The sequence below is a fragment of the Amblyomma mixtum genome, chromosome 1 (assembly GCF_055824585.1).
Source record: "Amblyomma mixtum isolate Tamu chromosome 1, ASM5582458v1, whole genome shotgun sequence".
Classification (NCBI taxonomy): Eukaryota; Metazoa; Arthropoda; class Arachnida; order Ixodida; family Ixodidae; genus Amblyomma; species Amblyomma mixtum.
The window spans coordinates 149,447,815-149,469,601 of record NC_143012.1 but is presented as its reverse complement, the minus strand read 5'-3'; the positions used below and the strand labels follow the sequence as shown (position 1 = coordinate 149,469,601).

The 21,787-nt window shown below is 46.5% G+C and overlaps 1 protein-coding gene across 1 annotated transcript in view; it reads right to left on the bottom strand.

Moving 5' to 3' along the window:
* LOC149367931 (sialin-like) overlaps nt 1-21,787 on the bottom strand; it is a 59,507-nt gene that overhangs the window by 5,143 nt on the left and 32,577 nt on the right. The window contains exons 7-9 of the mRNA XM_089557941.1: nt 17,551-17,683; nt 11,949-12,104; nt 4,546-4,631 (exon numbers count right to left, since the gene is read on the bottom strand). Coding sequence (XP_089414067.1) covers nt 4,546-4,631; nt 11,949-12,104; nt 17,551-17,683 — 375 coding nt within the window. The remainder of the gene's footprint in view (nt 1-4,545; nt 4,632-11,948; nt 12,105-17,550; nt 17,684-21,787) is intronic.

Below are 21,787 nucleotides of genomic sequence, written 5' to 3'. Positions count from 1 at the left end.
TCAGCGCGTTTTCGCTCAGCTGCCGACCTGCCGTCGACATGAAGGCTGGCCGTCTGCCAATCGGATTCGTCGGTGTCGTTGGCCAAAAAAATCTGTCCCACTACAGTCATATTACAGTGAACTAAGTTCACTATACTCATATGCTGATACTGACCGTGATAGTGTTGTTGTCGGACTAGTGTGACTGACCGCAGTGACCGCAGCCATCGTCGTCTTTGTACACTGAAAACGAGCTGAGGCTTTCGAGTGCATTTGGAAAGTGTTGTGCAGCAGCGCGGTAGTCTGTCGAGTCTGATTGACATTCCAAGTCTTGAATGCCATTCAACTCAGACGTCACTCAAACGTACCCGCGCAGCACAGGTAACTCTGAAATGTCAATTTCATCCTCTCTGACTGCATTTTTCCTTGTTTTCCCTGTTGAAGCTGTCACGCTTCTGTCCAGCGATAACTAAACAACCTGCCAACAGAGGTGCTCACAAAGTCTTTACACATTCGACCTGGTTTGGCGGTGTTGGACGCTAACATAAGTTTTGGTTTGGTTTATAGGGGCTTAACGTCCCAAAGCAACTCGGGCTATGAGAGACACCATAGTGGCTCCGGAAATTTCGACCACCGGGGGTTCTTTAACGTGCACTGACATCGCACAGTACACGGGCCTTTAGAATTTCGCCTCCATCGAAATTCGACAGCCGTGGCCAGGATCGAACCCGCGTCTTTCAGGCTAGCAGCCGAGAGCCATAACCACTGAGCCACCGCAGCGGCTCAATAATGAAAGTGATAGCACCTGTGTTTTCTGGAGTTCACCATTGCTGTCTGCCCAGAGATAGCGCCACTCAAATGCTGGCGTTGCAAGCTTTGCCAATCCGCAACACGTTAGTTCCATGATCAATACACAGGCAGCCTGAGCAGGTATCAACGACCGACAGTGCAAGGCACTACGCATAGCGAATAAGCATGCAAGCCAGCAGCACAGGACCACCGTGCCTACAGCACTGCCCTCTACCCATAGTGTTACGAGTGTGTGGCAGCACAGACACCTGCTACAGCACACCTAGTGGCGGGCAGTGCCATAGGAGGGCGCTAACGTACCTTAAGGGGGGACACTGGTGTTGAAAAGAAAATTTTATTAATTTAGTAATATTTATGAAATTTTCAGGGCACATGCATTTTTGTGTGCTGATTCTAGATATGTCATTTAATTTCATGTAAAAATTCCTTGAGCACTTGTACACTTTTTATGCAAGTATTTTGCGGAGAGTTTTGAAGAAAATTTGCAGCAGGAAACTCGCTGAACTGTATGCCATTGGGTTCTCTTGACACCAAGGAATGCAATAAGGGTAAAATTATCATCCTGGCTCTCATAGAACTTGAGTAATAGGGTACTGAAGCTGCCACTTCACACACAGGAATACACATTTTCCTTCTCATTTCTGAAGCGACAACTTCCAAACTCTATAACTTAAGTTCTATGATAGGCAGGAAGACAATTTCACCCTTATTGTATTCCTTGGTGTCAAGAGAACCCAATGGCATGCATTTCAGCGAGTTTCCCGCAGCAAATTTTCTTCAAAACTCTCCGCAAAATACTAGCATAAAAAGTGCACAAGTGCTCAAGGAATTGTTTTACATGGAATTAAATGACATGCTTAGAATCAGCACACAAAAATACATATTCCCTGAAGATTTCGTAACTGTGACTTCATTAATAAAAATTTTTTTTTCAAGACCAGTGTCCCCCCTTAAATAAACACAGAAGGGCGCTAGGTACGGGACCGTGTGGGAAAGGACCGACAGGATGGAAGGACAAAGAAATCGACATTGTAGGCACGGGAACCACGTGTGCCGGTGTTGTGTGTTGTCTCTATGCACCTTTGCAATAAGGGCTCCCTGGGCGCTGCCATATTGTTCACTGGACTGTCGTGAGCACCTCGCTCTAGAACGGTGGAAGCGGCGGCGGAACCGGTTTCCGACAGTCCAGAGAGGAGGCTTTTCGACAACTCCCTCGTCCGATGCAAAGGCCTATTGAAGTGTGCCACTAGCGTCAGGTGGTATATAAGACAGTTCAGGATGCACTCACAGTGGTTTTCTTTTGTACTGGTGATTAGATGTCTTTCCTTAACTCCAATGGTTCTCCAATGGTTTCTGAAACCTTTAGGGTGTTTACACACGAAAAACGAGTGACTGAAAAACACATGACCAAAACACAAGCTTAAAACTAGGCTTGTGCTAAAAGCAACTTTCTTCACATAATTTTGAAGCAAATATTTCGAACACATTTGATAAACAAGGACACTGTATAAAAAAAAAAAAAAGACAGACTGCATTGCAGCTCTGCCACATCTATTGAAGTTAGACCTTTAGGAAGTTAGACCTAGAGGAAGTTTGCCCACACAAAGAGCCAGCCTATTTTCGAAGTATCTGTAAATTTGTTGAACCACAAGTACTATACACCCCACGCCAAATGCCCTTATCTGCTATTAGTGATCACAATGTATTTGTCGCTGACATTAATGTTGAAAATTTCTCACTCTAAGAAGCCTGCAAGAAAAGTGTATGTGTGCAGTAGAGGCAACTATGATGCAATTAATTTAGCCCTTGAGTGTTACAATCCAATGTCTGGTACACAAGCAGATGATCTGAGCAGAACAGTCGTGGAACTTAAGCTCTTTACACTGACTGAAACTTTCACCCTATCTCGAGTCTTGACAAGGAAACTGTCTAGAGATAAGCCTTTGTTTAATAAGCAAGTGTAGTTAGTTATATTAAGTTTTATGGTGCAAAAGCAGCTAAGGCTGTGATGTGCCAAACACAGAGTTAGAATGTCTTGTGTTAAAGGCAATACGTGTAGTTTGTTTAGACCTCTCAGACCTCTCACACCCTTGCCAAGAGATATTAAACACACTGACAGGCATCGACATTTTGCACCACCCCAACTGCCACTGAAAATTCCTTATTCTTTAGCCAGAAGCTATCCAAACACATCTGAGGGAACAACAGAAGCGGTACTTTAACCACAAAGCGCATCTCCTTTGATAGCATGGCTCAAGTGTTGACTGTACAGCTGAGCTTGGGAAAGTGCAAAACTGCAGGAGTGGTGTCAGCTCCTAGTCCTATTAGGGAGAGAGCAGCACACGCATCCTCACAAGTACTGCATGCCTATTTTGGGAACTGTACTTACCAGCTCTGGGCCTTGGCAAACAACATGGTTTGGGCCTAGCACGTGAACTTCTGAACGTGAATTTCTGGCAAGAAATTTTCGCGCTGTGTTCAATTGCCTATTTCGTGTTTGAATCCATGCATGTGTAGTCCTTTGTTTCTCTCTTTAATCGGTGTCCTAAACATTGATTTTGCATTCTTTCACCATGTATTTCCCTTCCTGTTTGGGCCTACCAGGGCTGGCAGTAATGAATAAATAAATAAACAGCATGCAACCGAGTGCCAGCACAAGCCCACCAATTTGGGCCAGCTGTCGCATACATGACAGGAAACTGCGGTGCCAATGCTGCTGCCGCTACGAGAGAAGATACTTGCCCAACGTAGAGCGAATTCTAATCAGCCCCTGTCTCAACAAGATGTTCAGGTGTAGGTCTAGTCCATCCTGGCATAGTAACTGGAAATTTTTAATAGCCCTGAGAAATCACAGGTGATGATTACCTCAGTACACCTGCCGCTTAGCTTTCTGGCCATGGTGTTTGGCTGCCGAGCCCAAAAATGCGAGAAGGCGCTACAGCAGCCGTGTTTCGATGGAGGCAAAATGCAATAACACCCCTATGCTGGGTGATGTCAGTGGACCGATGTGGCCAAAATTAATTTTGGAGCTTTTTACTACACTGTCTCTCACAGCCCAAGTGCAGCTCTCGAGACGTTAAACCCCACATATTGCACCGCACTGCACCCAGAGGCAGCTTTTAAGGAGGGAGAGTGGTGGCGGAAGTTTCCCCGACAAGCGAGAAATTTTGCATAGGAAAACCACGCTGAAGCCCCGTTTTTGAGAAAAAACGTCCCAAGCGATACTTAGTTAAAACGAGACCCCCCCACAACCAACACCTCAAATAGCAACCCATAAACTGCCCCTCACAGTACTGCACAGTACTGTGCTTTACCTTGGCATACCTTCATCATCATCATCATCAGCCTGACTACACCCACTGCAGGGCAAAGGCCTCTCCCATGTCTCTCCGATTAACCCTGTCCTTTGTCAGTTGCCACCACTGTATCCCTGCAAACTTCTTAATCTCATCCGCCCACCTAACTTTCTGCCGCCCCCTTACTATAAACTTACTACTATACTTACTACTTACTACTATACCTTACTATAAACTATTCAGTCTGGTCCCTCGTGCACTCCAAGAAAGGAAGTGCTGCTTACAGTTGAGACCAGCACCGGAGGCTGGTCTGCTCACAAGATTATCTCAGCCATTCCTTTCAGTAGTGCTGCCGCTCACTCAGCTTGAAGTGCAACAATGATCCACGAGGCATGTCTGCCATTAAACAGGCGAGTCCACAGAGTGCGGTGGCAGTTGCCAGCGCAGGAGAGTAACTCACGTCGTGCTCGATGAAGTATCCGGTCACCAGGGGTGCCAGCATGCCCGACAGGTTGCCCATGCAGTTTACTATGCCCATCACGGTGCCTGCAAGGAGAGACAACACATGGGGGCAGGATGCCGAGAAGCAGAACAACAATGATGGCACCAACTGCTGTGTGCACCTTTTACAGCCATTCTTGCACCCCCCAAAAACACACATCATACACCAGATGCACGGCTAACAAGTGGCACGGTGCATCACCCTGCCAGTTTTGTGCCAACATAGTCATCTAAACGTATCAACATAGGGGATGAGCTAGCAAGTATGTTTTTGCAGGCTAGTTGGTGCCTAAGCATTGTGGGTTTTTTGCGCAAAAGACACGACACAAAAGAAACGAGGTAGACAGGACAAGCGCTTGTCCTGTCTACCTCGTTTCTTTTGTGCAAAAAACCCACAATGCTTAGGGATGAGCTAGTTGACATACCATCTTGACAAACAGCAAAAAGGAAAGGATGACGAACGAAAGATCACACATACAAGTGCCGATTTCTGACCAATTTTCAGCATAATGATACGTCGTCATCATCATCAGTGGCACAGCTACATCCACTGGAAGAAAAAGGCCTCTCCCATTAGCCACATAATTGTTTCATCGCGATCATCAGCCTGACTATGCCGATTGCAAGACAAGGGCCTCTCTCCAATCCCTCCAACAAACCCTGTTCTGTGACAGCTGAGGCTGTCTTGCCCCCGCAAACTTCCTCATCTCAGTTATTTATTTATTTATTATCAACACCTCAAATGACCCAGGAATGGGGTATTACATGAGGGATGGGCTGAATGTGTCACTAATGGGAGATTGGATGGCAGCCTTGAAGTGCAGTGGATCGCAGTGGTGCACGGAGTCGATTGGCAGGCTGTAACTTGCCTGCCTAATCATCTAACTTGCAACGAGCATAAGCTCCAACCTCTCCTCTACACAGGAATACCTAAATGGCGGTGTTTCATCATCAGAAAGACGCGGAATCCGCGATGTGCCGGGACCATCAGACATGCAATTCGTTTACAATTTTCAATGACCCTAAATAAAAAAAAACTTATTTTCTACATTTCTAGACAGTATTCCACTATAATTTTGTTTTGTCATGAGACAGATGAAGAACCGAGGATCAGGAAAATAAATTTAGGAACTAAACATTTTGACCAAACTGGCCACTTTATCACTTAACAATACGGTTACGGTTTGCCCACCTAGATACTACCTTGTGAAGCTGATTTGCTCATGACTGTTTTATCTATTTAGACCCCATTTGTTTCATTGTGCTCCTAGGACCATAGTGTATGTTAAGGCATTCTTTGTTTTTCAAATTTTTAAACTTTCAATTTTTTGCATGAAATTTTGTTCTCACTTTACATATGTCAATGGACACTGCATCACAAAAATTCAGAACCAAAATCGCTGCTTTGTGAAAAAAGATTTAGAATATTCAGACTTGCAGCACACCAGTAGGAATGCAATGAAAGTTGAACCAGACTTCTGCCAAATTTTCTTATCACTGTAGCCTCAAAAATTCGAAAATGGTGTTTGAAAATAAAAATTTTAGAAATGCACTTCAAAACATCATTTTTTGAAGTTGTGAACATCCAGAAACATTACTGTTCTTCTATTTAATGTTTTTGATAATCTGTTTATTTCAGCTTTTATATGGTAGCCATTGTGTGTTTCATTTGTATTGTACTGAAATGCATTATCAGGTGTCACAAATACTGAGCCTTCCTAGTTTTGGCTCATCCTGCCTGGACCATATAAGGTCTGCAGTATTGTGTAAATAAATAAATAAACAGCCTTTTCATGAGACACAGAAGGAAAGTATACATTAGAAAACAATTTTCTGGAGAGATAAGAGTAAAATTTTGCAACAGTAGCTATGGAATTGTTTCTAATATGTTCAAAAATTTTCATGCAAATATATCAAGAAAAAAAATTTTTGCAAAAAGTAGCGTGCCCCCTTAAAGGCCTACTTGACCGAAATTCTGCAAACCGTAAAAACATTGTTTTTTCATAGTACACCTCCGTATTATGCTACCCACAAAACATTACGTTCCACTTTCAAGCTGTTTAGGTGTAAACTGCACGCAAAAATCAGAGTTTTCAATACCGAAACTGGAAAAACGGGCGCCATTGCCGCCCGCCGGAAGTGACGCATGTTTGAGACTACTCCGGACGGGTTCGGAGCGTCTGCTCGTTGCGGCTCGTGCAAAGCACTGGTACCGGTAGCGCGTGCAGCACTTTGTGCAATAAATACTGGTTATATGTGAAAACACACATCTTGAAACGGATGAAAGGCCCTAGAAAAAGTTTAAACGTGTTTTATTTGCTGTAGTAGGCTAGAAAACTCCTGGCTCAACCTCAGCGAAGATGATCGCGTCGCAATGCTAGTGAGCATTGTTTGCCTGGCAATATTCAATTACAGCTTGTGCCAGCTTGAGCAAAGTTCAGACATCGCGAAGGAAAGAGGCATATTCAAATGGTGGCCAAGTAGAAAAAATTTTTGTATTATCACGTCGGCTTTTTTGAGCAGGCATGCGCGTGCCAACAGCACATGTACGCTCTGCTGGGTGTGCCTTGATGAAAATTAATGACCTGCCTTCTCCTTTTTCTTCTCATTTTTCTCCCCCGTCGAAAGGTATTCCTGCCTGTGCATAGGAATTTGAAACAGGTGCTGTGAATGCAAGGTAAATCAATAAAAACAGCTGGATGTCTAAAAAGGAGCTCTAAAGAATCAAGCGCTTTAAGCTAAATAATATGCCAGAAGCAAAATTTGTGTCGCAAAATAAATATATTTATTTCTCTTCTAGGACCGTGGCATCAATGCGGTGCCGATGGGGAATGGTTCATCTTTGCGCGCCTCGGTCGGGCAAGCCACTGCGCGTTGCGAAATACATGCCGGGTAAAATGAACAAAGACTTATGCGCTGCGTTAATTGATGCATTTAAAGCCCAAGTACTGCTGGGACGGAAAAGTCTTTTCAAACCACTCAGCTGTGCAGAACGACATGGTTGCCGGACTCCAGTAGACCGTATATACGCCTACTTCGCAGATTGCAATGTATTTGTATCGACTGAGTAATTGTGATAACGCAGCAATTGTGACAATAATTGTGACAACGCAGGATGGGAAGAAATTTCATAGGTACCTGTACGGCCGAGAATTCACCATATACACAGATCACCAGCCATTACTGGGTATCCTCGGGCACGACAAACGTGTTCCAACTATGGCGGCCGCACGTATGCAGCGCTGGGCTATAATGCTTGCAGCTTACAGATACCGACTGAAGTTTAGGAAGGGAAAAAATGCAGAAGTGGCCGACGCCTTGTCAAGATTGCCCCAGCCGGTACCCGCGAAATACGAGGCATCCGAATGTCTGTCAGTGTTTCAATGCCTTCCGCTGACAGCTGTCGATATAGCAAAAGCCTCAGAGAGAAGCTTAACGCTGAGCCGGGTGGCACACTTCACGTTGAACGGGTGGCCTAGAGATTGTGCAGACGATTTAAAAGCTTACTATGTTCGCCGTGACGAACTATCGCTGGAGCAGGGGTGCGTAACCTGGGGTGTAAGAGTTGTAGTTCCGGAGCAACTGAGGGAACGTGTGCTAACCATGCTACATGAGGAGCACCCGGGGACCAGCCGCATGAAAATGCTCGCGCGAAGTTTTGTCTGGTGGCCCGGGATCGATTTAGCGATTGAACAGTACGTGCAGCGATGCAAAATCTGCCAAGCAGTTCAACCTGCGTCCCGGCCGGTCCCTCTCCACCCTTGGCCATACCCCGCGCACAGCTGGTCACGCGTGCATGTGGATTTTGCACAGGAAGAAAGAAACGTGTTCCTCGTACTGGTAGACTCGTTCTCAAAATGGATTGAAGTATGGCCAATGCCCTCAACGTCTGCATTAAAAACCATTGAGAAGATTAGGGGTGTTTTTGCCGCTTACGGCTTGCCTGATGTATTGGTGAGCGACAACGGGCCACAGTTTACGTCAGCGGAGTTCACTGACTTCCTGAGCACCAACGGTGTAAAACACGTGCGTACCCCGCCTTATCATGCCGCATCCAATGGGGCTGCAGAAAGAACTGTACAAACCGTGAAAAAGGCTTTGCTGAAGCAGGTACTTGAAAGCGGGGCATCACATACGAAGCTGACGATTCAAGAAAGAATTGATAGCTTCCTCATGGCTTATCGTAACACACCAAGTAGTGTGACGGGCAAATCACCCGCTGAACTTTTTTTGAAGCGTCAGCCACGCGTCAAACTTTCTTTACTCAAGCCTAATTTTGCAAAGACCATGCAACACAAACAGGAGCAGTTAAAGGCACAATGCGATTTGGTTCGTGGGCAAGAGCGCGCGTTTGTTGTGGGCGACCGTGTGTTTGTGAAAACTGTGCGCGGTGAAAGTGTTGCCTGGGAAGAAGGTGTGGTGTCCCAGGTTGTCAGTGCTGTGACATACGTGGTGCAAGTGCGCGATGGATTGCGCTTCACGCATGCCGATCACCTGCGTCCTCTGCACGCCGACCCCAGCTCTACTCCTCCGCCCAAGAATGTGGGTGCTAAGACAACCCGACCGGTGGAAGTGTCCTCATCCCTGCCTGACACGGACTTGTCACTGTCGCCATCGGAGCCCGCCAGTGGCGCAGCTGACGCGCCGGACGGATCAACCCAGCCGGCCACGGTGGAGCCTGCTCCGCAGGAGCAGTCCGAGGCTCCCTTGGCCAACGCGCCAACACTATCTGCGCCAACACTATCTGCACCACCAGGGGAGGAGCCAGCGCTGCGTAGAAGTGCTCGCGTGCGAAGACAACCAGACTGGTATCGACCCCAGAACTTTTGAGTGATGGCTTGTAACTAAATTAAGCGGGAAAGAGTGTGATAACGCAGCAAGTCGGCCGACACGCCCACATGTGTATCTGGCGCGACCATCGCTGAGCGTGAACCGTGTGACGTCACCTATCAGTATATATGTACGCCTGCTTGGAATAAAGCGTTCCCATTTCCCTGGCATGCCTTGGTCTTGACGTTATAACAGTAATAATGCAGAACATATATTTAAAATTATGTGTTGTCTTCCTTTGAATTTATCATTCAAATAACATGCGTTCAGGTCTCTGAGATCTTGGAGATGCGCCTCGGATGGTAATGCTGAATTTTTGACGTTTTCAGTAATGCTCATGTGGCCGTCCAGGATTCTCAGCACGGCCTGCAAATCTTCGCGGCAGCAGATACACTCGGAACATGACGGCATTATTGCGCACTGGGCAGAGCTGTACCTGCAATAAACGCGTGAATTCCTTTTCAGACAAAGCAGACCTCTCCTTAGACTTCTGCCGGGTGTAAACAACGTGGCGTCAAAAGGGCGTTGCTCGATGAGCAAAGCCGTCCACTTTAGCTTATGAACCGGCTTAGCTAGCTTGTGACGAGCGGTCCCCCGTCCTCTTTATTCTCCCGATTAGAGACGCCTTGAAGCCTTTCTTCGCCCAATTATGACCCTCTCAGTTCATGGCATGCTTTGCCGATCGGGCCAGAAACACAACGTGCTCTGATGCATGATGTAGACCGGGAGAGGTCTGTTGACAAAGCCCACCCCACAAAAGGGGTTAGCGCGAGGCAGAAGCGTCAGTCACCTACCATTATCTTTTTTGAAAAAGAGAGGGGAATTCACGTTAAAACCTGAGCTCCAGACAGTTGACACCAGCTTTCGAGATCGGGTTTGAAGGGCAGTGGCCGAGAGGTATACATGGTGCTTTCCGCATTCCTTTCCGCCGCCACGCATTTCATTGACATGATACCAGCAGCCAATTTTTCTCTGAGACCATCAAGCTTCGCAGTGAAAATAGCCAGAAATGCGCCAGTAGAATGACTTACAAGGGGCGCTCACTCACTTCAGAAGGCCTGAAACTGGCGAGCCGGCGATGCCGGTGTCTCAATTGTGCGCAATTTCCGGTCAGGTTTGTTAGTTGTCCAGCACACCGCTAGGGGACTGCGTCGTCTGCTACAGAGGTTTCTGAATGCTTCTAACTAAAATACTAGACGCTTCACAGCCCTAATATTGAAAATAAATATTGTTCATAACATGCACACTATATTGAGCACAAAATTAGCCGAAGTAAACTTTCGGTCAAGTATGCCTTTAAGGGGGGAAGAGGGTCTTAGAAATAAATTTTTACTAACGAAGTCACAGCTATGAAATCTTCAGGGTTTATGAATTTTTGCGTGCTGATTCCAAATATGTAATTTAATTCTATGTACAACAAATACTTGTGCGCTTATGCAATATGTTAGGTAACTTGGCATTTAATACCTTGGCATACCTTAGCATTTAATCAATCTTTTCTTCCAACTGCAATAAAAAATTGGAACCTGCTACCCGACTACATTGTTAACGAGCGCGACGCTACTAAATTTGACAGGCATTAATTAATCACTGTACTGAATAAAAGATACTGCCCATTTGTCTCAAACTTCACCCAGTTACACTTATTCTTTTTCTTGTTGTTGTTGTTGCCGCCTAATTCAGGCTTTTGCCCTTCATTATTGACCAACGTTGTATTGTGATGTTTCGTTTTTCATTTTATTGTATTGCATTATGATTTGTTGTATTAACGTATTATTCTCAGTTGCATTTGCTTTGTCCCCCCCCCCTTATGTAATGCCTCAACAGAGGCCTTTAAGGGTAAAATAAATGATGATGATGACTTTTGCCGAGAGTTTTAAAGAAATTCTACTGCAGGTAATTTGTTAGACTGCATGCCATTGGTTTCTTTTGGCATCAAGCTATGCATTAAGGGTAAAAATATCATCCTGCCTGTTATAGAAGGTGAGTCACAAGATTTTGAAATCGCCAGTTCCTTCCAGCTCATGAAGTGGCAAATTGCAAACCCTGTAACTCAACTTGTATGATAGGCGGGATAATAATTTTGCTCTTACTCATAGTCTGATGTCAAGACAAGCCAATGGCATGCGTCCTAGCAAGTTTCCTGCAGCAAAATTTATTGAGGGCTCTCGGGAAAAAGTTACCTAACATATTGCATAAGTGCACAGGGACTTGTTTTACATAAAATTAAATTAACATATTTGGAATCAGCACGCAAAAGTACATGTTCCTTGAAGATCCTATTATGTGACTTGATTAACAAAAATTTTTTTCCTAAGGCCAGCTTCCCCCCTTAAGTGTTATGTGATGGTGAAAGAAAGAACAGTATTCGTGTCTGCGAAGTGATATCCAAAGAGGCCACTGAAGGGGCCCACTGAGGCTATTATGTCATACTCTTAAGGCAGAGCTTTAGTGTCCCCTAAGGTTCTCTTTATCGAGCAGTGAGCTTCAACAGGTGGCGACGCCTTTGAGGGACAGCATGCAACAACTCACCTGCGAAGTCTGGGGCGATGTCCAGTGCCAGGGGGCTCTGTCCGCCCACCGTGAATCCATAGAGGGCCATGCCACTCACCAGGCACACCAGGGCCGCCCTGGCATCGCACCCAACCAGGGGAACCAGCGAGAGGCACACTGCAGGACCCAGCAGGCCTGCAGTGCAACAAGGGGACGCTCTTTTATGGCACACAAGCAGCCGAGGCTACCACGCACCATCATCATCATCAGCCTGACTACGCCCACTGCAGAGCAAAGGCCTCTCCCATGTCCCTCCAATTAACCCTGTCCTTCGCCAGTTGCAGCCACTGTATTCCCGCAATCTTCCCAATCTCATCCACTCATCTAACTTACTGCCGCCCCCTGCTACGCTTGCCTTCTCTTGGAATCCACTCCGTTACCCTTAAGGGCCACCGGTTATCTTGCCTTCGCATTACATGCCCTGTCCAAGCCCATTTCTTCCTCCTGATGTCAACCAGGATGTCATTAATTTGTGTTTGTTCTCTCACCCACTCAGCCCGTTTCTGATCTCTTAATGTTACACCTATCATTTTTCTTTCCATAGCTTCCTATGCTGTCCTTAAGCTGAACCCTCTTTGTCAGCCTCCACGTTTCTCCTCCATAGGTGAGTACTGGTACCATATGTTGGGTTAACCCTTTACCCAGCAACTCCAAGCTGTACTCACCATGGGTAGATTGTGTCAATGTCGCCAATGACGAGTCACTTTTGTCCCGTCCGATATTGTGCTGCTCCCACCACTGAGGACGAGTTACGATAGGAAATTGTTTGGCTTGGTTTATGGGGGTATAACGTCCCAAATTGACTCAGGCTATGAGGGATGCCGTAGTGAAGGGCTCCAGAATAATTTCGGCCACCTGGGGTTCTTTAACGTGCACTGACATCGCACAGTACACGGGCCTGTAGAATTTCACCTCCATCGAAATTTGACCGCTGCGCCTGGGATGGAACCCGTATCTTTCAGGTCAGCAGCCAAGCACCATAACCACTATGCCACCGCGGCGGGCACGGCTGGCAATTGTGTTCAACGCTAGTTGTCTATGAAAAATGTGTTTTGCACTTTAACGCGCGTTTTAAGTCTCTCACTAGTCATCATCACCAAAAGTTGAAAAAACAATTTGCTTATTTTGCTTCATTTTTCAGGAAATACTGTATAAATGCGTCACACTTTTTTTTCCAGATTCGTGAGTCAATTTCTGGAGTGCAGCCCATACACACGATTCGTGAAAAAAATTTGTTTTTTAAAGTAAAAACACTATTTAGGGAATGAGCGGCATTTACTCTATGTTCAATTGTCACTCTGCGATCTCTCCCAACTCCAAGCGGTTGCTGTGCTCGGGTGCATGCTCATCCCACAAGAAGCCGCGCAGCATATCCGCTGTCAACGCGTAGCTGTTGTTCTGCACTTCCATCACATAGCAGAGCAGCTCTCCTTCTAGTGTGGGAAACTTGCACGGCTTGCCAAGCTTGCCGCAGAAAGTGTGCTTCAATGCATCCTTCTGGTTGCACCATTGTCAGGCGCACTTCTTGGCCACGTCAAATTTCCTGCCCACCACACGCCTGCCGTGTTCGAGAGCAAACTCCCAGCCGTGTAGCTATTAAGGTGCTTGCCCATCGTGCTAAAATTGCAATGCTCGGTGGCAGCCCACGAAAGCCACAACTGCAGTGAACTACCACGCTACAAACATACCACAACTCTCGTGCCCCTGACAGCCACAAAATGCTCGAGCAAACCATACCATAACTCCCGTGCCCCTGACAGCCACAAAAAGCTACAGCTGGTGATACTGATGCCAATATGGATAGCGGGAGGCGGGAGCTGGTGGCGGAGGAAAAAGCTGATGATAACAACCCGTGGCCATGGGCGCTATTTGAGGGGCGGCACCTGGAAGCTCCTACGCACCTGCCTGACCTCCACGATCAAGTGCGCCAGATCAAGTGCCCTGTTGCTCGGTGGGTTGTGGAAAGTATGGGTGTGGCCCTTACACCCATCTTTTTTTTTTTTTTTGACGCGAAAAGCTTCATTACCCGCACCACAGGCCCCCATGAGCCCGTTGCCACAGCTGCCCATGCACAGAACTGAGTGACATCACACACAGCACAAATAAAAAAATAAATAAAAGAAACAGTGTGCCAGGAAAGTGTCATATTTGGACCCTCTGTACCTCTGCACTCTGTACCTCTGTACCCTCTGAACCTTCTCAATTTGGACAGCATAATTCCCACAACAGTGTGTCCGCTTTTGTGTCTGGCTCTGTCCCAACCCATGCGTGCGATGTGCCAACGGCAGCAAATCCATCGAACACCGAGCCTATGAAAGTGGCTACCACCCGCCATCTGTGAACATGATGTGTGGCAAGAGTTCCAGCCATGTGAAGCTTCAGAATGTGCACAAAACTACTCATCCCTTTCTCCCCCGTAGTGGCTATTGGAAGGTGAAGTGATTTTTAATGCAATAGCGTTGGCCCCATTCAGCAGAAAACCTGATGTCAGCGGCGGCAAAGAGCGAAAAATCCCCACAGAAGCAACCTAGGCGCCCCACCTAGGTCATGTGACCTTGTGATGTCATCACAACCTGCCCAACAGACTGTGAGCAAACTGCCCATTGTGGCAGGTGGCAGTTCAATTAATGATTGGTCACGAAAGGCTGCTTAGAGAGAGCAATCATGGTCTCGCAAGCCTCACCGGTGGCTGTGTGTTGAAACAGCCACTCGCCAGTGCAGTGGCGCATTGCTCAGCCACTAAACCACTGCGCCAGGAGGGGTACGAGGACTCCCAGGGATCTATGACTGTGAAGTCGAGAATGACCAATTCTGCATACATGGGAATTGACCCGTTAATGCTATTGTTTCATACCCTTCAGGTGGAGCTTGAGTGTTTCACCTAGTTTCTAGTGCGTAAGCACTTTTTAACGGGGACCAAAACCCCAGCCAAGAAAACTGTGCGAAGCTTGACCTTGAGGGAAAGCAGCACGGCCAGAGCTGGTTACTGGCTGTGCTGATAGATGGCGCCACAGGGCCTGTGTCACCAGCATGTGCACTGCGTGATGACCGGAGCTCACGTGGCGTTGTCGCCTATTTACTCGTGGAAACAACTCCTATTTACTCATGGAAAGCGCGTAATCTTGTGCGTTGTATGATGCCCTCTCCACTTTGCTCACGCGCGGTGGCACCAGGTCAGAGAGAAGAAACTTGAAACCTGTCGAAACCTCACTCCTCGCCTGAACAATGGTGAAGCAAGCCTTTCGACGGGTGGGTGAGAGAGCATTTGTTCAGTGGATGCTGTGTGCGTGCGTGTGTGCGTGCCTACTTTGGCACGAAGTGGCGAACAGATGCAGCGTGCCCTATATACGAAGGAAGTTTAGCGCTGTTGATCAGCCTGTGCCGAAGAAGTGCTTCGAAGAAGTGCACACAAAATAAAAACACCCGAAGAGTTGCACTCAAAATTTGCAATAGGAAGTACCGTAATCATCAATGAATTTTTTGGCCAGTTTTTTGGTATTTCAAAGCTGCGTCCCCCCTTAAAGGTGCACTGAAGAGGAATCTGAACTCGTCTTTTTGCCGCAGGAACTCAATCTACACGTTCTGAGCATTCTTAGAAACTGCAACTTATTGCCCTGTGTGGCCGATTTCCCTAATTAAATCGAATTAACGCCCGGCTCCCTTAAAGGTGCACTGAAGAGGAATCTGAACTCGTCTTTTTGCCGCAGGAACTCGATCTACACGTTCCTAGCATTCTTAGAAACTGCGACTTATTGCCCTGTGTGGCCGATTTCCCTAATTAAATCGAATTAACGCCCGGCTCCCGCCTTTTTTTTTTTTAAATTCTGCCTCGTACGATGGGCAGAGTCAGCCAACGCGGGGAGTGCCTCGCAGCCAGCTCCGTGGAGGCTTTGCTTTCGCTTCATTTTGTTTTTTAGGTTTCCGTGAATAAATAGTTTCATTTGCAGATAATATAACTGCAAAATAAGCCCACAGAAATAAAAATACACGCGAACTATTTGCTTGTACAGGCTACTACGTATTACTCCGCCGATGGCAGAGCGGCAAGCTGCCACAGGACTGGGTGAAAGGCATTCCCCGCGTTGATCGACTTCGCCCACCGTACGAGGCAGAATTAAAAAAAAAAGGCGGGAGCCGGGGGTTAATTCGATTTAATTAGGGAAATCGGCCACACAGGGCAATAAGTCGCAGAGAATGCTAGGAACGTGTAGACAGAGTTCCTGCGGCAAAAAGACGAGTTCAGATTCCTCTTCAGTGCACCTTTAACTGGGCAATGACAGACAGCAGCAGCAATTGAGGCCACTCAAGGAGTACAGTCTGTGTCACCCTTGTGTAGAGTGCTTGAGAAGTGTGCACCACGAATAAAAACTGAAAATAAAAAGCACCCCATTGTTTCCAGGCAGAGAGCTCACAACCACCATGCTAGCAGTTCTACGCAGCTCTACCTCGGCACACCCATAGGCTATAAAAGCAAGGAATCACGATGAGACATCGACTTCAGAGCGAAAGCTCCACTGCTCTCTTATTCAAGGTCATTTCGGTACGCAAAACGACCTTGGGAAGCAGTTCAGTCAAAATAGGAAAATAAGTGAAGCGTAATTAGTTAAAGGGTCGATAAGACACTTTCTGCATTTTTTCATTTCGACTGAAATGGGGCTGTAGCCAAAGTCCTGCCATCTGGAGCTATCTAATTATATTGTTGTTGAAGTACATCATCATATAAAAATGTTAAGTTTTGTCCAAGCACCATAATTATGAAGTATAGTTAGGCGATATTATGGCTCACAAAATTTAAAATGCGTGAGTCAGCCAAACAAGAACAGTATAGCTCCACAGCTTAGTTCTTTCTGAATTCAATGGTATAAAATAAATTGACACTGTACCACAAAAACATACTAAAAACTTGGGCAAGGCTAGTCATGCTGGCAAAAAACCCAATGCTGAGAAAATTTCATTTGAAGTGCACGCATCAGCCATTCGGAGGTTGTTGTAGAGGCCTTAAAAAACAACGGAATGCAGACATTCCAAAAATATTTCACAGCAGTGAGTAATACCAGGTAGTGGGGAAAGGGCCCAGCTTTCAGACAGAACCGAGATGGCAGCCATCGGGTACGCGGTCGTGGAAAGTGATGGACGCGAAGTCCTGCTGCATTTCGTTCCGAAATCGCCATTTCCGGGCATGGTAGGAGCAATATATACAGATATTTTAGTACTTGGAGGTCAACTTAAGACACTGAAACTTTTTAGGCAGGATCTTTACAGTATACCAATCCCGAATAGGCCATTTTTGCATATTTATTTATTTGCAGGCCTCAAGGGCCTCGCAAGTGAGACGTTGCATGAAGGGGTGGGGTACGTAAAAATGTTCTTGAAACAGTTAATCCACAGGATTACAAAACAACGCATAGAAAAAGGCACTTGTAATGAACCCTGACGTCCTTGTGACACAGGTGCAAGGAGTAGCACCTCACTGCTGTGTAACGCTCACCACTGCTGTGTTCAGTGCAATCATGCACATCCTGGATCACGTGACTCTCGCAACGTGATGCAAGTAAGCAACAAGACATTGGGCACCACCCACCTATGGTCTGGAACATCTTGCGGATGGCGGTGACCGAGAGCATCTGGCGCTTGCGCAGCAGGTCGGCTACGGGGGCACACAGCAGCATGCTCACGGCTGCAGCTATGTGCACGGCTGCATTCTCGTAGCCATTCTGCAGGGAGGACGTTCATGCGCCTCAAGGGACGTCCGTGGATGGCACAAAATACGCTGACTGTGCAGGGGCTGCAGCATATCCCTGAGCAGCCTCACTACTTTCTAACAACACTGTTGCATTTTTAACATGACAGCATGAAGGGTCCCGTGGCACAGAAAAGCCGGTGTTACCATCGGCATCGTTGGCAGTGAAAGAAAAATCCTTATGGAAGCAAAGAATTACAAAATTCAGGAACCGGTCAAAGAATGTTCGGACTGAAACCAAATTTCTTTGGGAAAGAAAGCAATTGAGCTAAACTAGAAAGAGAGCTGGGTTAATTTGAGTTTGACTGGGAATCGAACCCAGGCCCTTCGGACTGCAAGAGAGGCATGCTACCCAGAGGCCACAAAGGCTTGTTGGTTCAAGCTGAATAAAAATGGACCTACTGAACGCATTGTGTTCTTGACTTAGTGAAGTGTCTTAGAGACATGTATTGATGCATATGAGTAATCACGAGTACGCTAATTAGAAATTAGATCATTATGTGAGTGTTGAGTAGGTGATGCGAATGGGACCCATTAACACTACTGCGTCCTAATTTTAAAGGTGGAGGTTGTGTCCCCAAAGTTTTTAAGCGGAGAAGTTAAACAGGCAGAGCAGAGTCCCAGATTGATTTCAACTGCCTGAGTTATGCTCACTGCAGTTAGAGTACAGTGGTGCTTTTGCATTTTTGCCTCCATCCAGACGTAACACTACAGCCTGGAATGGAAATCATTGCCTCGTGCTCAGTAGCAGATCACTACAGCCACCGAGTCACTGCAGCAGGTTAACCTTCAACTGTTCACAGTAAATAAAGGTCTTTCTTGACCATGTGCCACAGGGCAAGCAGGTTTTGTGGGCCACGGGAACTACAGAGACATTCCACGCAGAGTGAAACTCTATTCATCCTCATCCATGTCCAGTGTCAGAAATCATCAAATGAACTCTGGACTGAATTCACTGCGCAACTTCGAAGCCCACCTCTGAAAGCACCTCCAACATTACCAGGCGCTTCTAACTGGCAGCTTCAAACACTCTCACCTGTGGTCCAAACATCTGCTGCCATGCCAGTGTGAGATTTCCCTCTCCCTGCTCAGGTGCTCAGTAAGGGAACAATGAATGAGATGTCCAGGTTTTACAGGATATTTTATTTTCGTGACTTTGGAACTTTCGTATGGAACTTCAGAAAAATATGGAGTATTACAGTCCTGCTGCTCTTAAGAGTTCAAAATTTTACCGCTTAACTTTTGTAATAACAGTATTCAAGCAAGGAAAGAGGGTGGCTAAAAAGTCATCGTTAACATCATCATCAGCCCGAATACGCCTACTGCAGGGCAGAGAAAGAAAGAGGGTGGCTAAAAAGTCATCGTTAACATCATCAACAGCCCGACTACGCCTACTGCAGGGCAGAGGCCTTTCCCATATCTCAATAAACCCAATCCTATGCCAGCTACGGCCACCTTATCCCCCAAAACTTCTGCCGCCTCCTTCTATGCTTAGCTTCTCTTGGTATCTAGTGTGTTACCCTTAACGATCATCACTTATCTTGCGTTCACAGTACATGCCCTGCCCAAGCCCAATTCTTCCTCTTGATTTGAACTAGGATGTCATTAACCCGCGTTTGTTCCCTCACCCACTCCGCCCGCTTCCGATCTCTTAACGTTACACCTATCATTTTTCTTTCCACAGCTCGCTGCGTTATCCCCAATTTAAGCTGAACTCTTTCAGTTAACCTCCACGTTTCCGCCCCATAGGTGAGTACCAGTAAGATACAGCTGTCGTATACTTTTCTCTTGAGGGATATTGGTAAACAGCCATTCATGATCTGGGAGAACCTGCCATATGCACTCCACCCCATTCTTATCTTTCTTGTTGTTTCCCTCTCATGATACGGATCAGCTGTGACTACCTGCCCTAAGTAGACGTGTTTCCTTACGACTTTCAGCACCTTGCTACCAAATGTAAACTGCTGTTCCCTCGCTCGACTGTTGAAAATTCACTTGGTTTTCTGCATGTGCATTTTAAGACCCACCGTTCTGCTCTGCCTGTCTAGCTGATTGATCATGCTTTGCAGTTCATCTCCTGAGAGACTTAGCAAGGCAATGTCATCAGCGAATCGCAGATGACTTAGGCATTCTCCATTAACTCCTATCCCCCACTGCCGCCGCAGTAGCTCAGTGGTTGTGGTGCTCCGCTGCTGACCCAAAAGATGCAGGTTCGATCCCGGCCATGGCAGTCTAATTTTGACAAAGATGAAACTCTATAGGCCTGTGTACTGTGCGATGTGAGTGCACATTAAAGAACCCCAGGTGGTCGAAATTTCCAGAGCCCTCCACTACAGCGCCCCTCATAGCCTGAGGCGCTTTGGGACGTTAAACCCCCATAAACCAATCTTATCCCCAACTATTCCAAATCCAAGTCTCTGAATACCTCCTATGAAAAGGTTGTGAACAGTACTGGTGAGATCGTGCCTCCCTGCCTGAAACCCTTCCTTTTTGGAATTTTGGTACTTTCTTTATGGAGGACTAAGGTAGCTCCGCAGTGGTATTTTCACATAAGGCTCTTCTACACCCTGATTACGCAATGCCTGCATGACTGCTCAGGATTCCACTGAGTCAAAAGCTTTCTCGTAAGCAGTGAAGGCTATATATAGGAGTTGGTTATATCCTGAGCATTTCTCTGTCGTTTGACTGGTAGTGTGAATATGGTCTATTATCACTCTCTACGAAAGCCTACCTGGTCCTTCGGTTGATTAAAGTTGGAGTTTGGCCTTATTCTGTTCGAGATTACTTTCGTAAATACCTTGCAAAAATGGACAGTAAGCTGATCGGTCTGCAATTTTTCAAGTCCTTGACATCCCCTTTCTTATGAATTCAGATAACGTCAACATTCTTCCAAGATTCTGGTATGCTCACGGTCATGAGGCACTGCCTATACAAGGTGGCCAGTTTTCCTAGCACAATCTCCCTACCATCCTTCAACAGAGATGCTGTTACCTGGTCCCCACCAGTTGCTTTCTCCCTTTGCATTGCTTCCAAGGCTTTCTTTACTTCCTCCTTCGTTACCGGCGGAATGTCCAATTACTCTGCACTAGCGCTTCTCTCATTATTGTCCTCGCTGCTTCAGCTACTGTATATATCTGTCCTCCTAACCTCACTAAGCCCTATCACATCACATTTAATACCGGCTAGTTCCTCCAACAGCAGGCTAGACTAACCTCACTGGATAAGGTTCTAGTGTTAAGTGTTACAAAGTTCTGTTTCCAATGGCCTGTCCGGAGCCAGAGATTCTTAGCACCCTCCGCTGCATCACAGGTCTGACCACCATACCGGTCAGTTACACTACAGCCACTGGGGACTGAGGGCCAAGGGTTAAGTGGTGTATTCATATGGGAGACGGTGGCCAATTACAACACCAGGGTGGTAAAATCCTGTTATGGTGAGGCAGCATGTTGTCGGCTGTGGTCACCAGGATTAGGCCGCATCCAAGGCCTGGTTATGAAATTCGATCAATGTGCTTTTTTTTTTTTACGAGGTGGAGAATTACGCAGCACCGGGTTTAGAACTGCGATCCTTTTGCATGTGAGACAGATGACCTACTTCTATGCCATCGCCGCCATGTCATCGCTGGCAAACAACAATGTGAGTCAACTAGGCAATTTTCTCACAAAAACAAGAAAAGGGTAGCACTGCAGCGGCAAGACATGCAAAGCACAGCAGCAGGAGGAAAAAAAAAAATGTCACGCCATGACTGCGTTCAACGGAAGTGAGGACCACCTGACACACACAGACAAACATTCCAGTATCACCAAACACAGTGATGAAAACCACTGCGCTAAGACACAATAAACACAAGAGTCAATACCCCCTCTGTTAGATCAAGAGTCAAAGGACGCTACCCAGACCCACTATGTGTTCCAAGACTGAAAGGATGCAGCAGTCCTTATAAGGCTGCTAAGCTGAAAAACTAGTGAGCAAGACAACAGGCACAAGAACGAGACTGACGATAGCACATGCACTTGATGTCGCACGCTGTTTCCTGTTGCATAGCCCAATACAGCTATGCCGAATCAGATAGTTTACA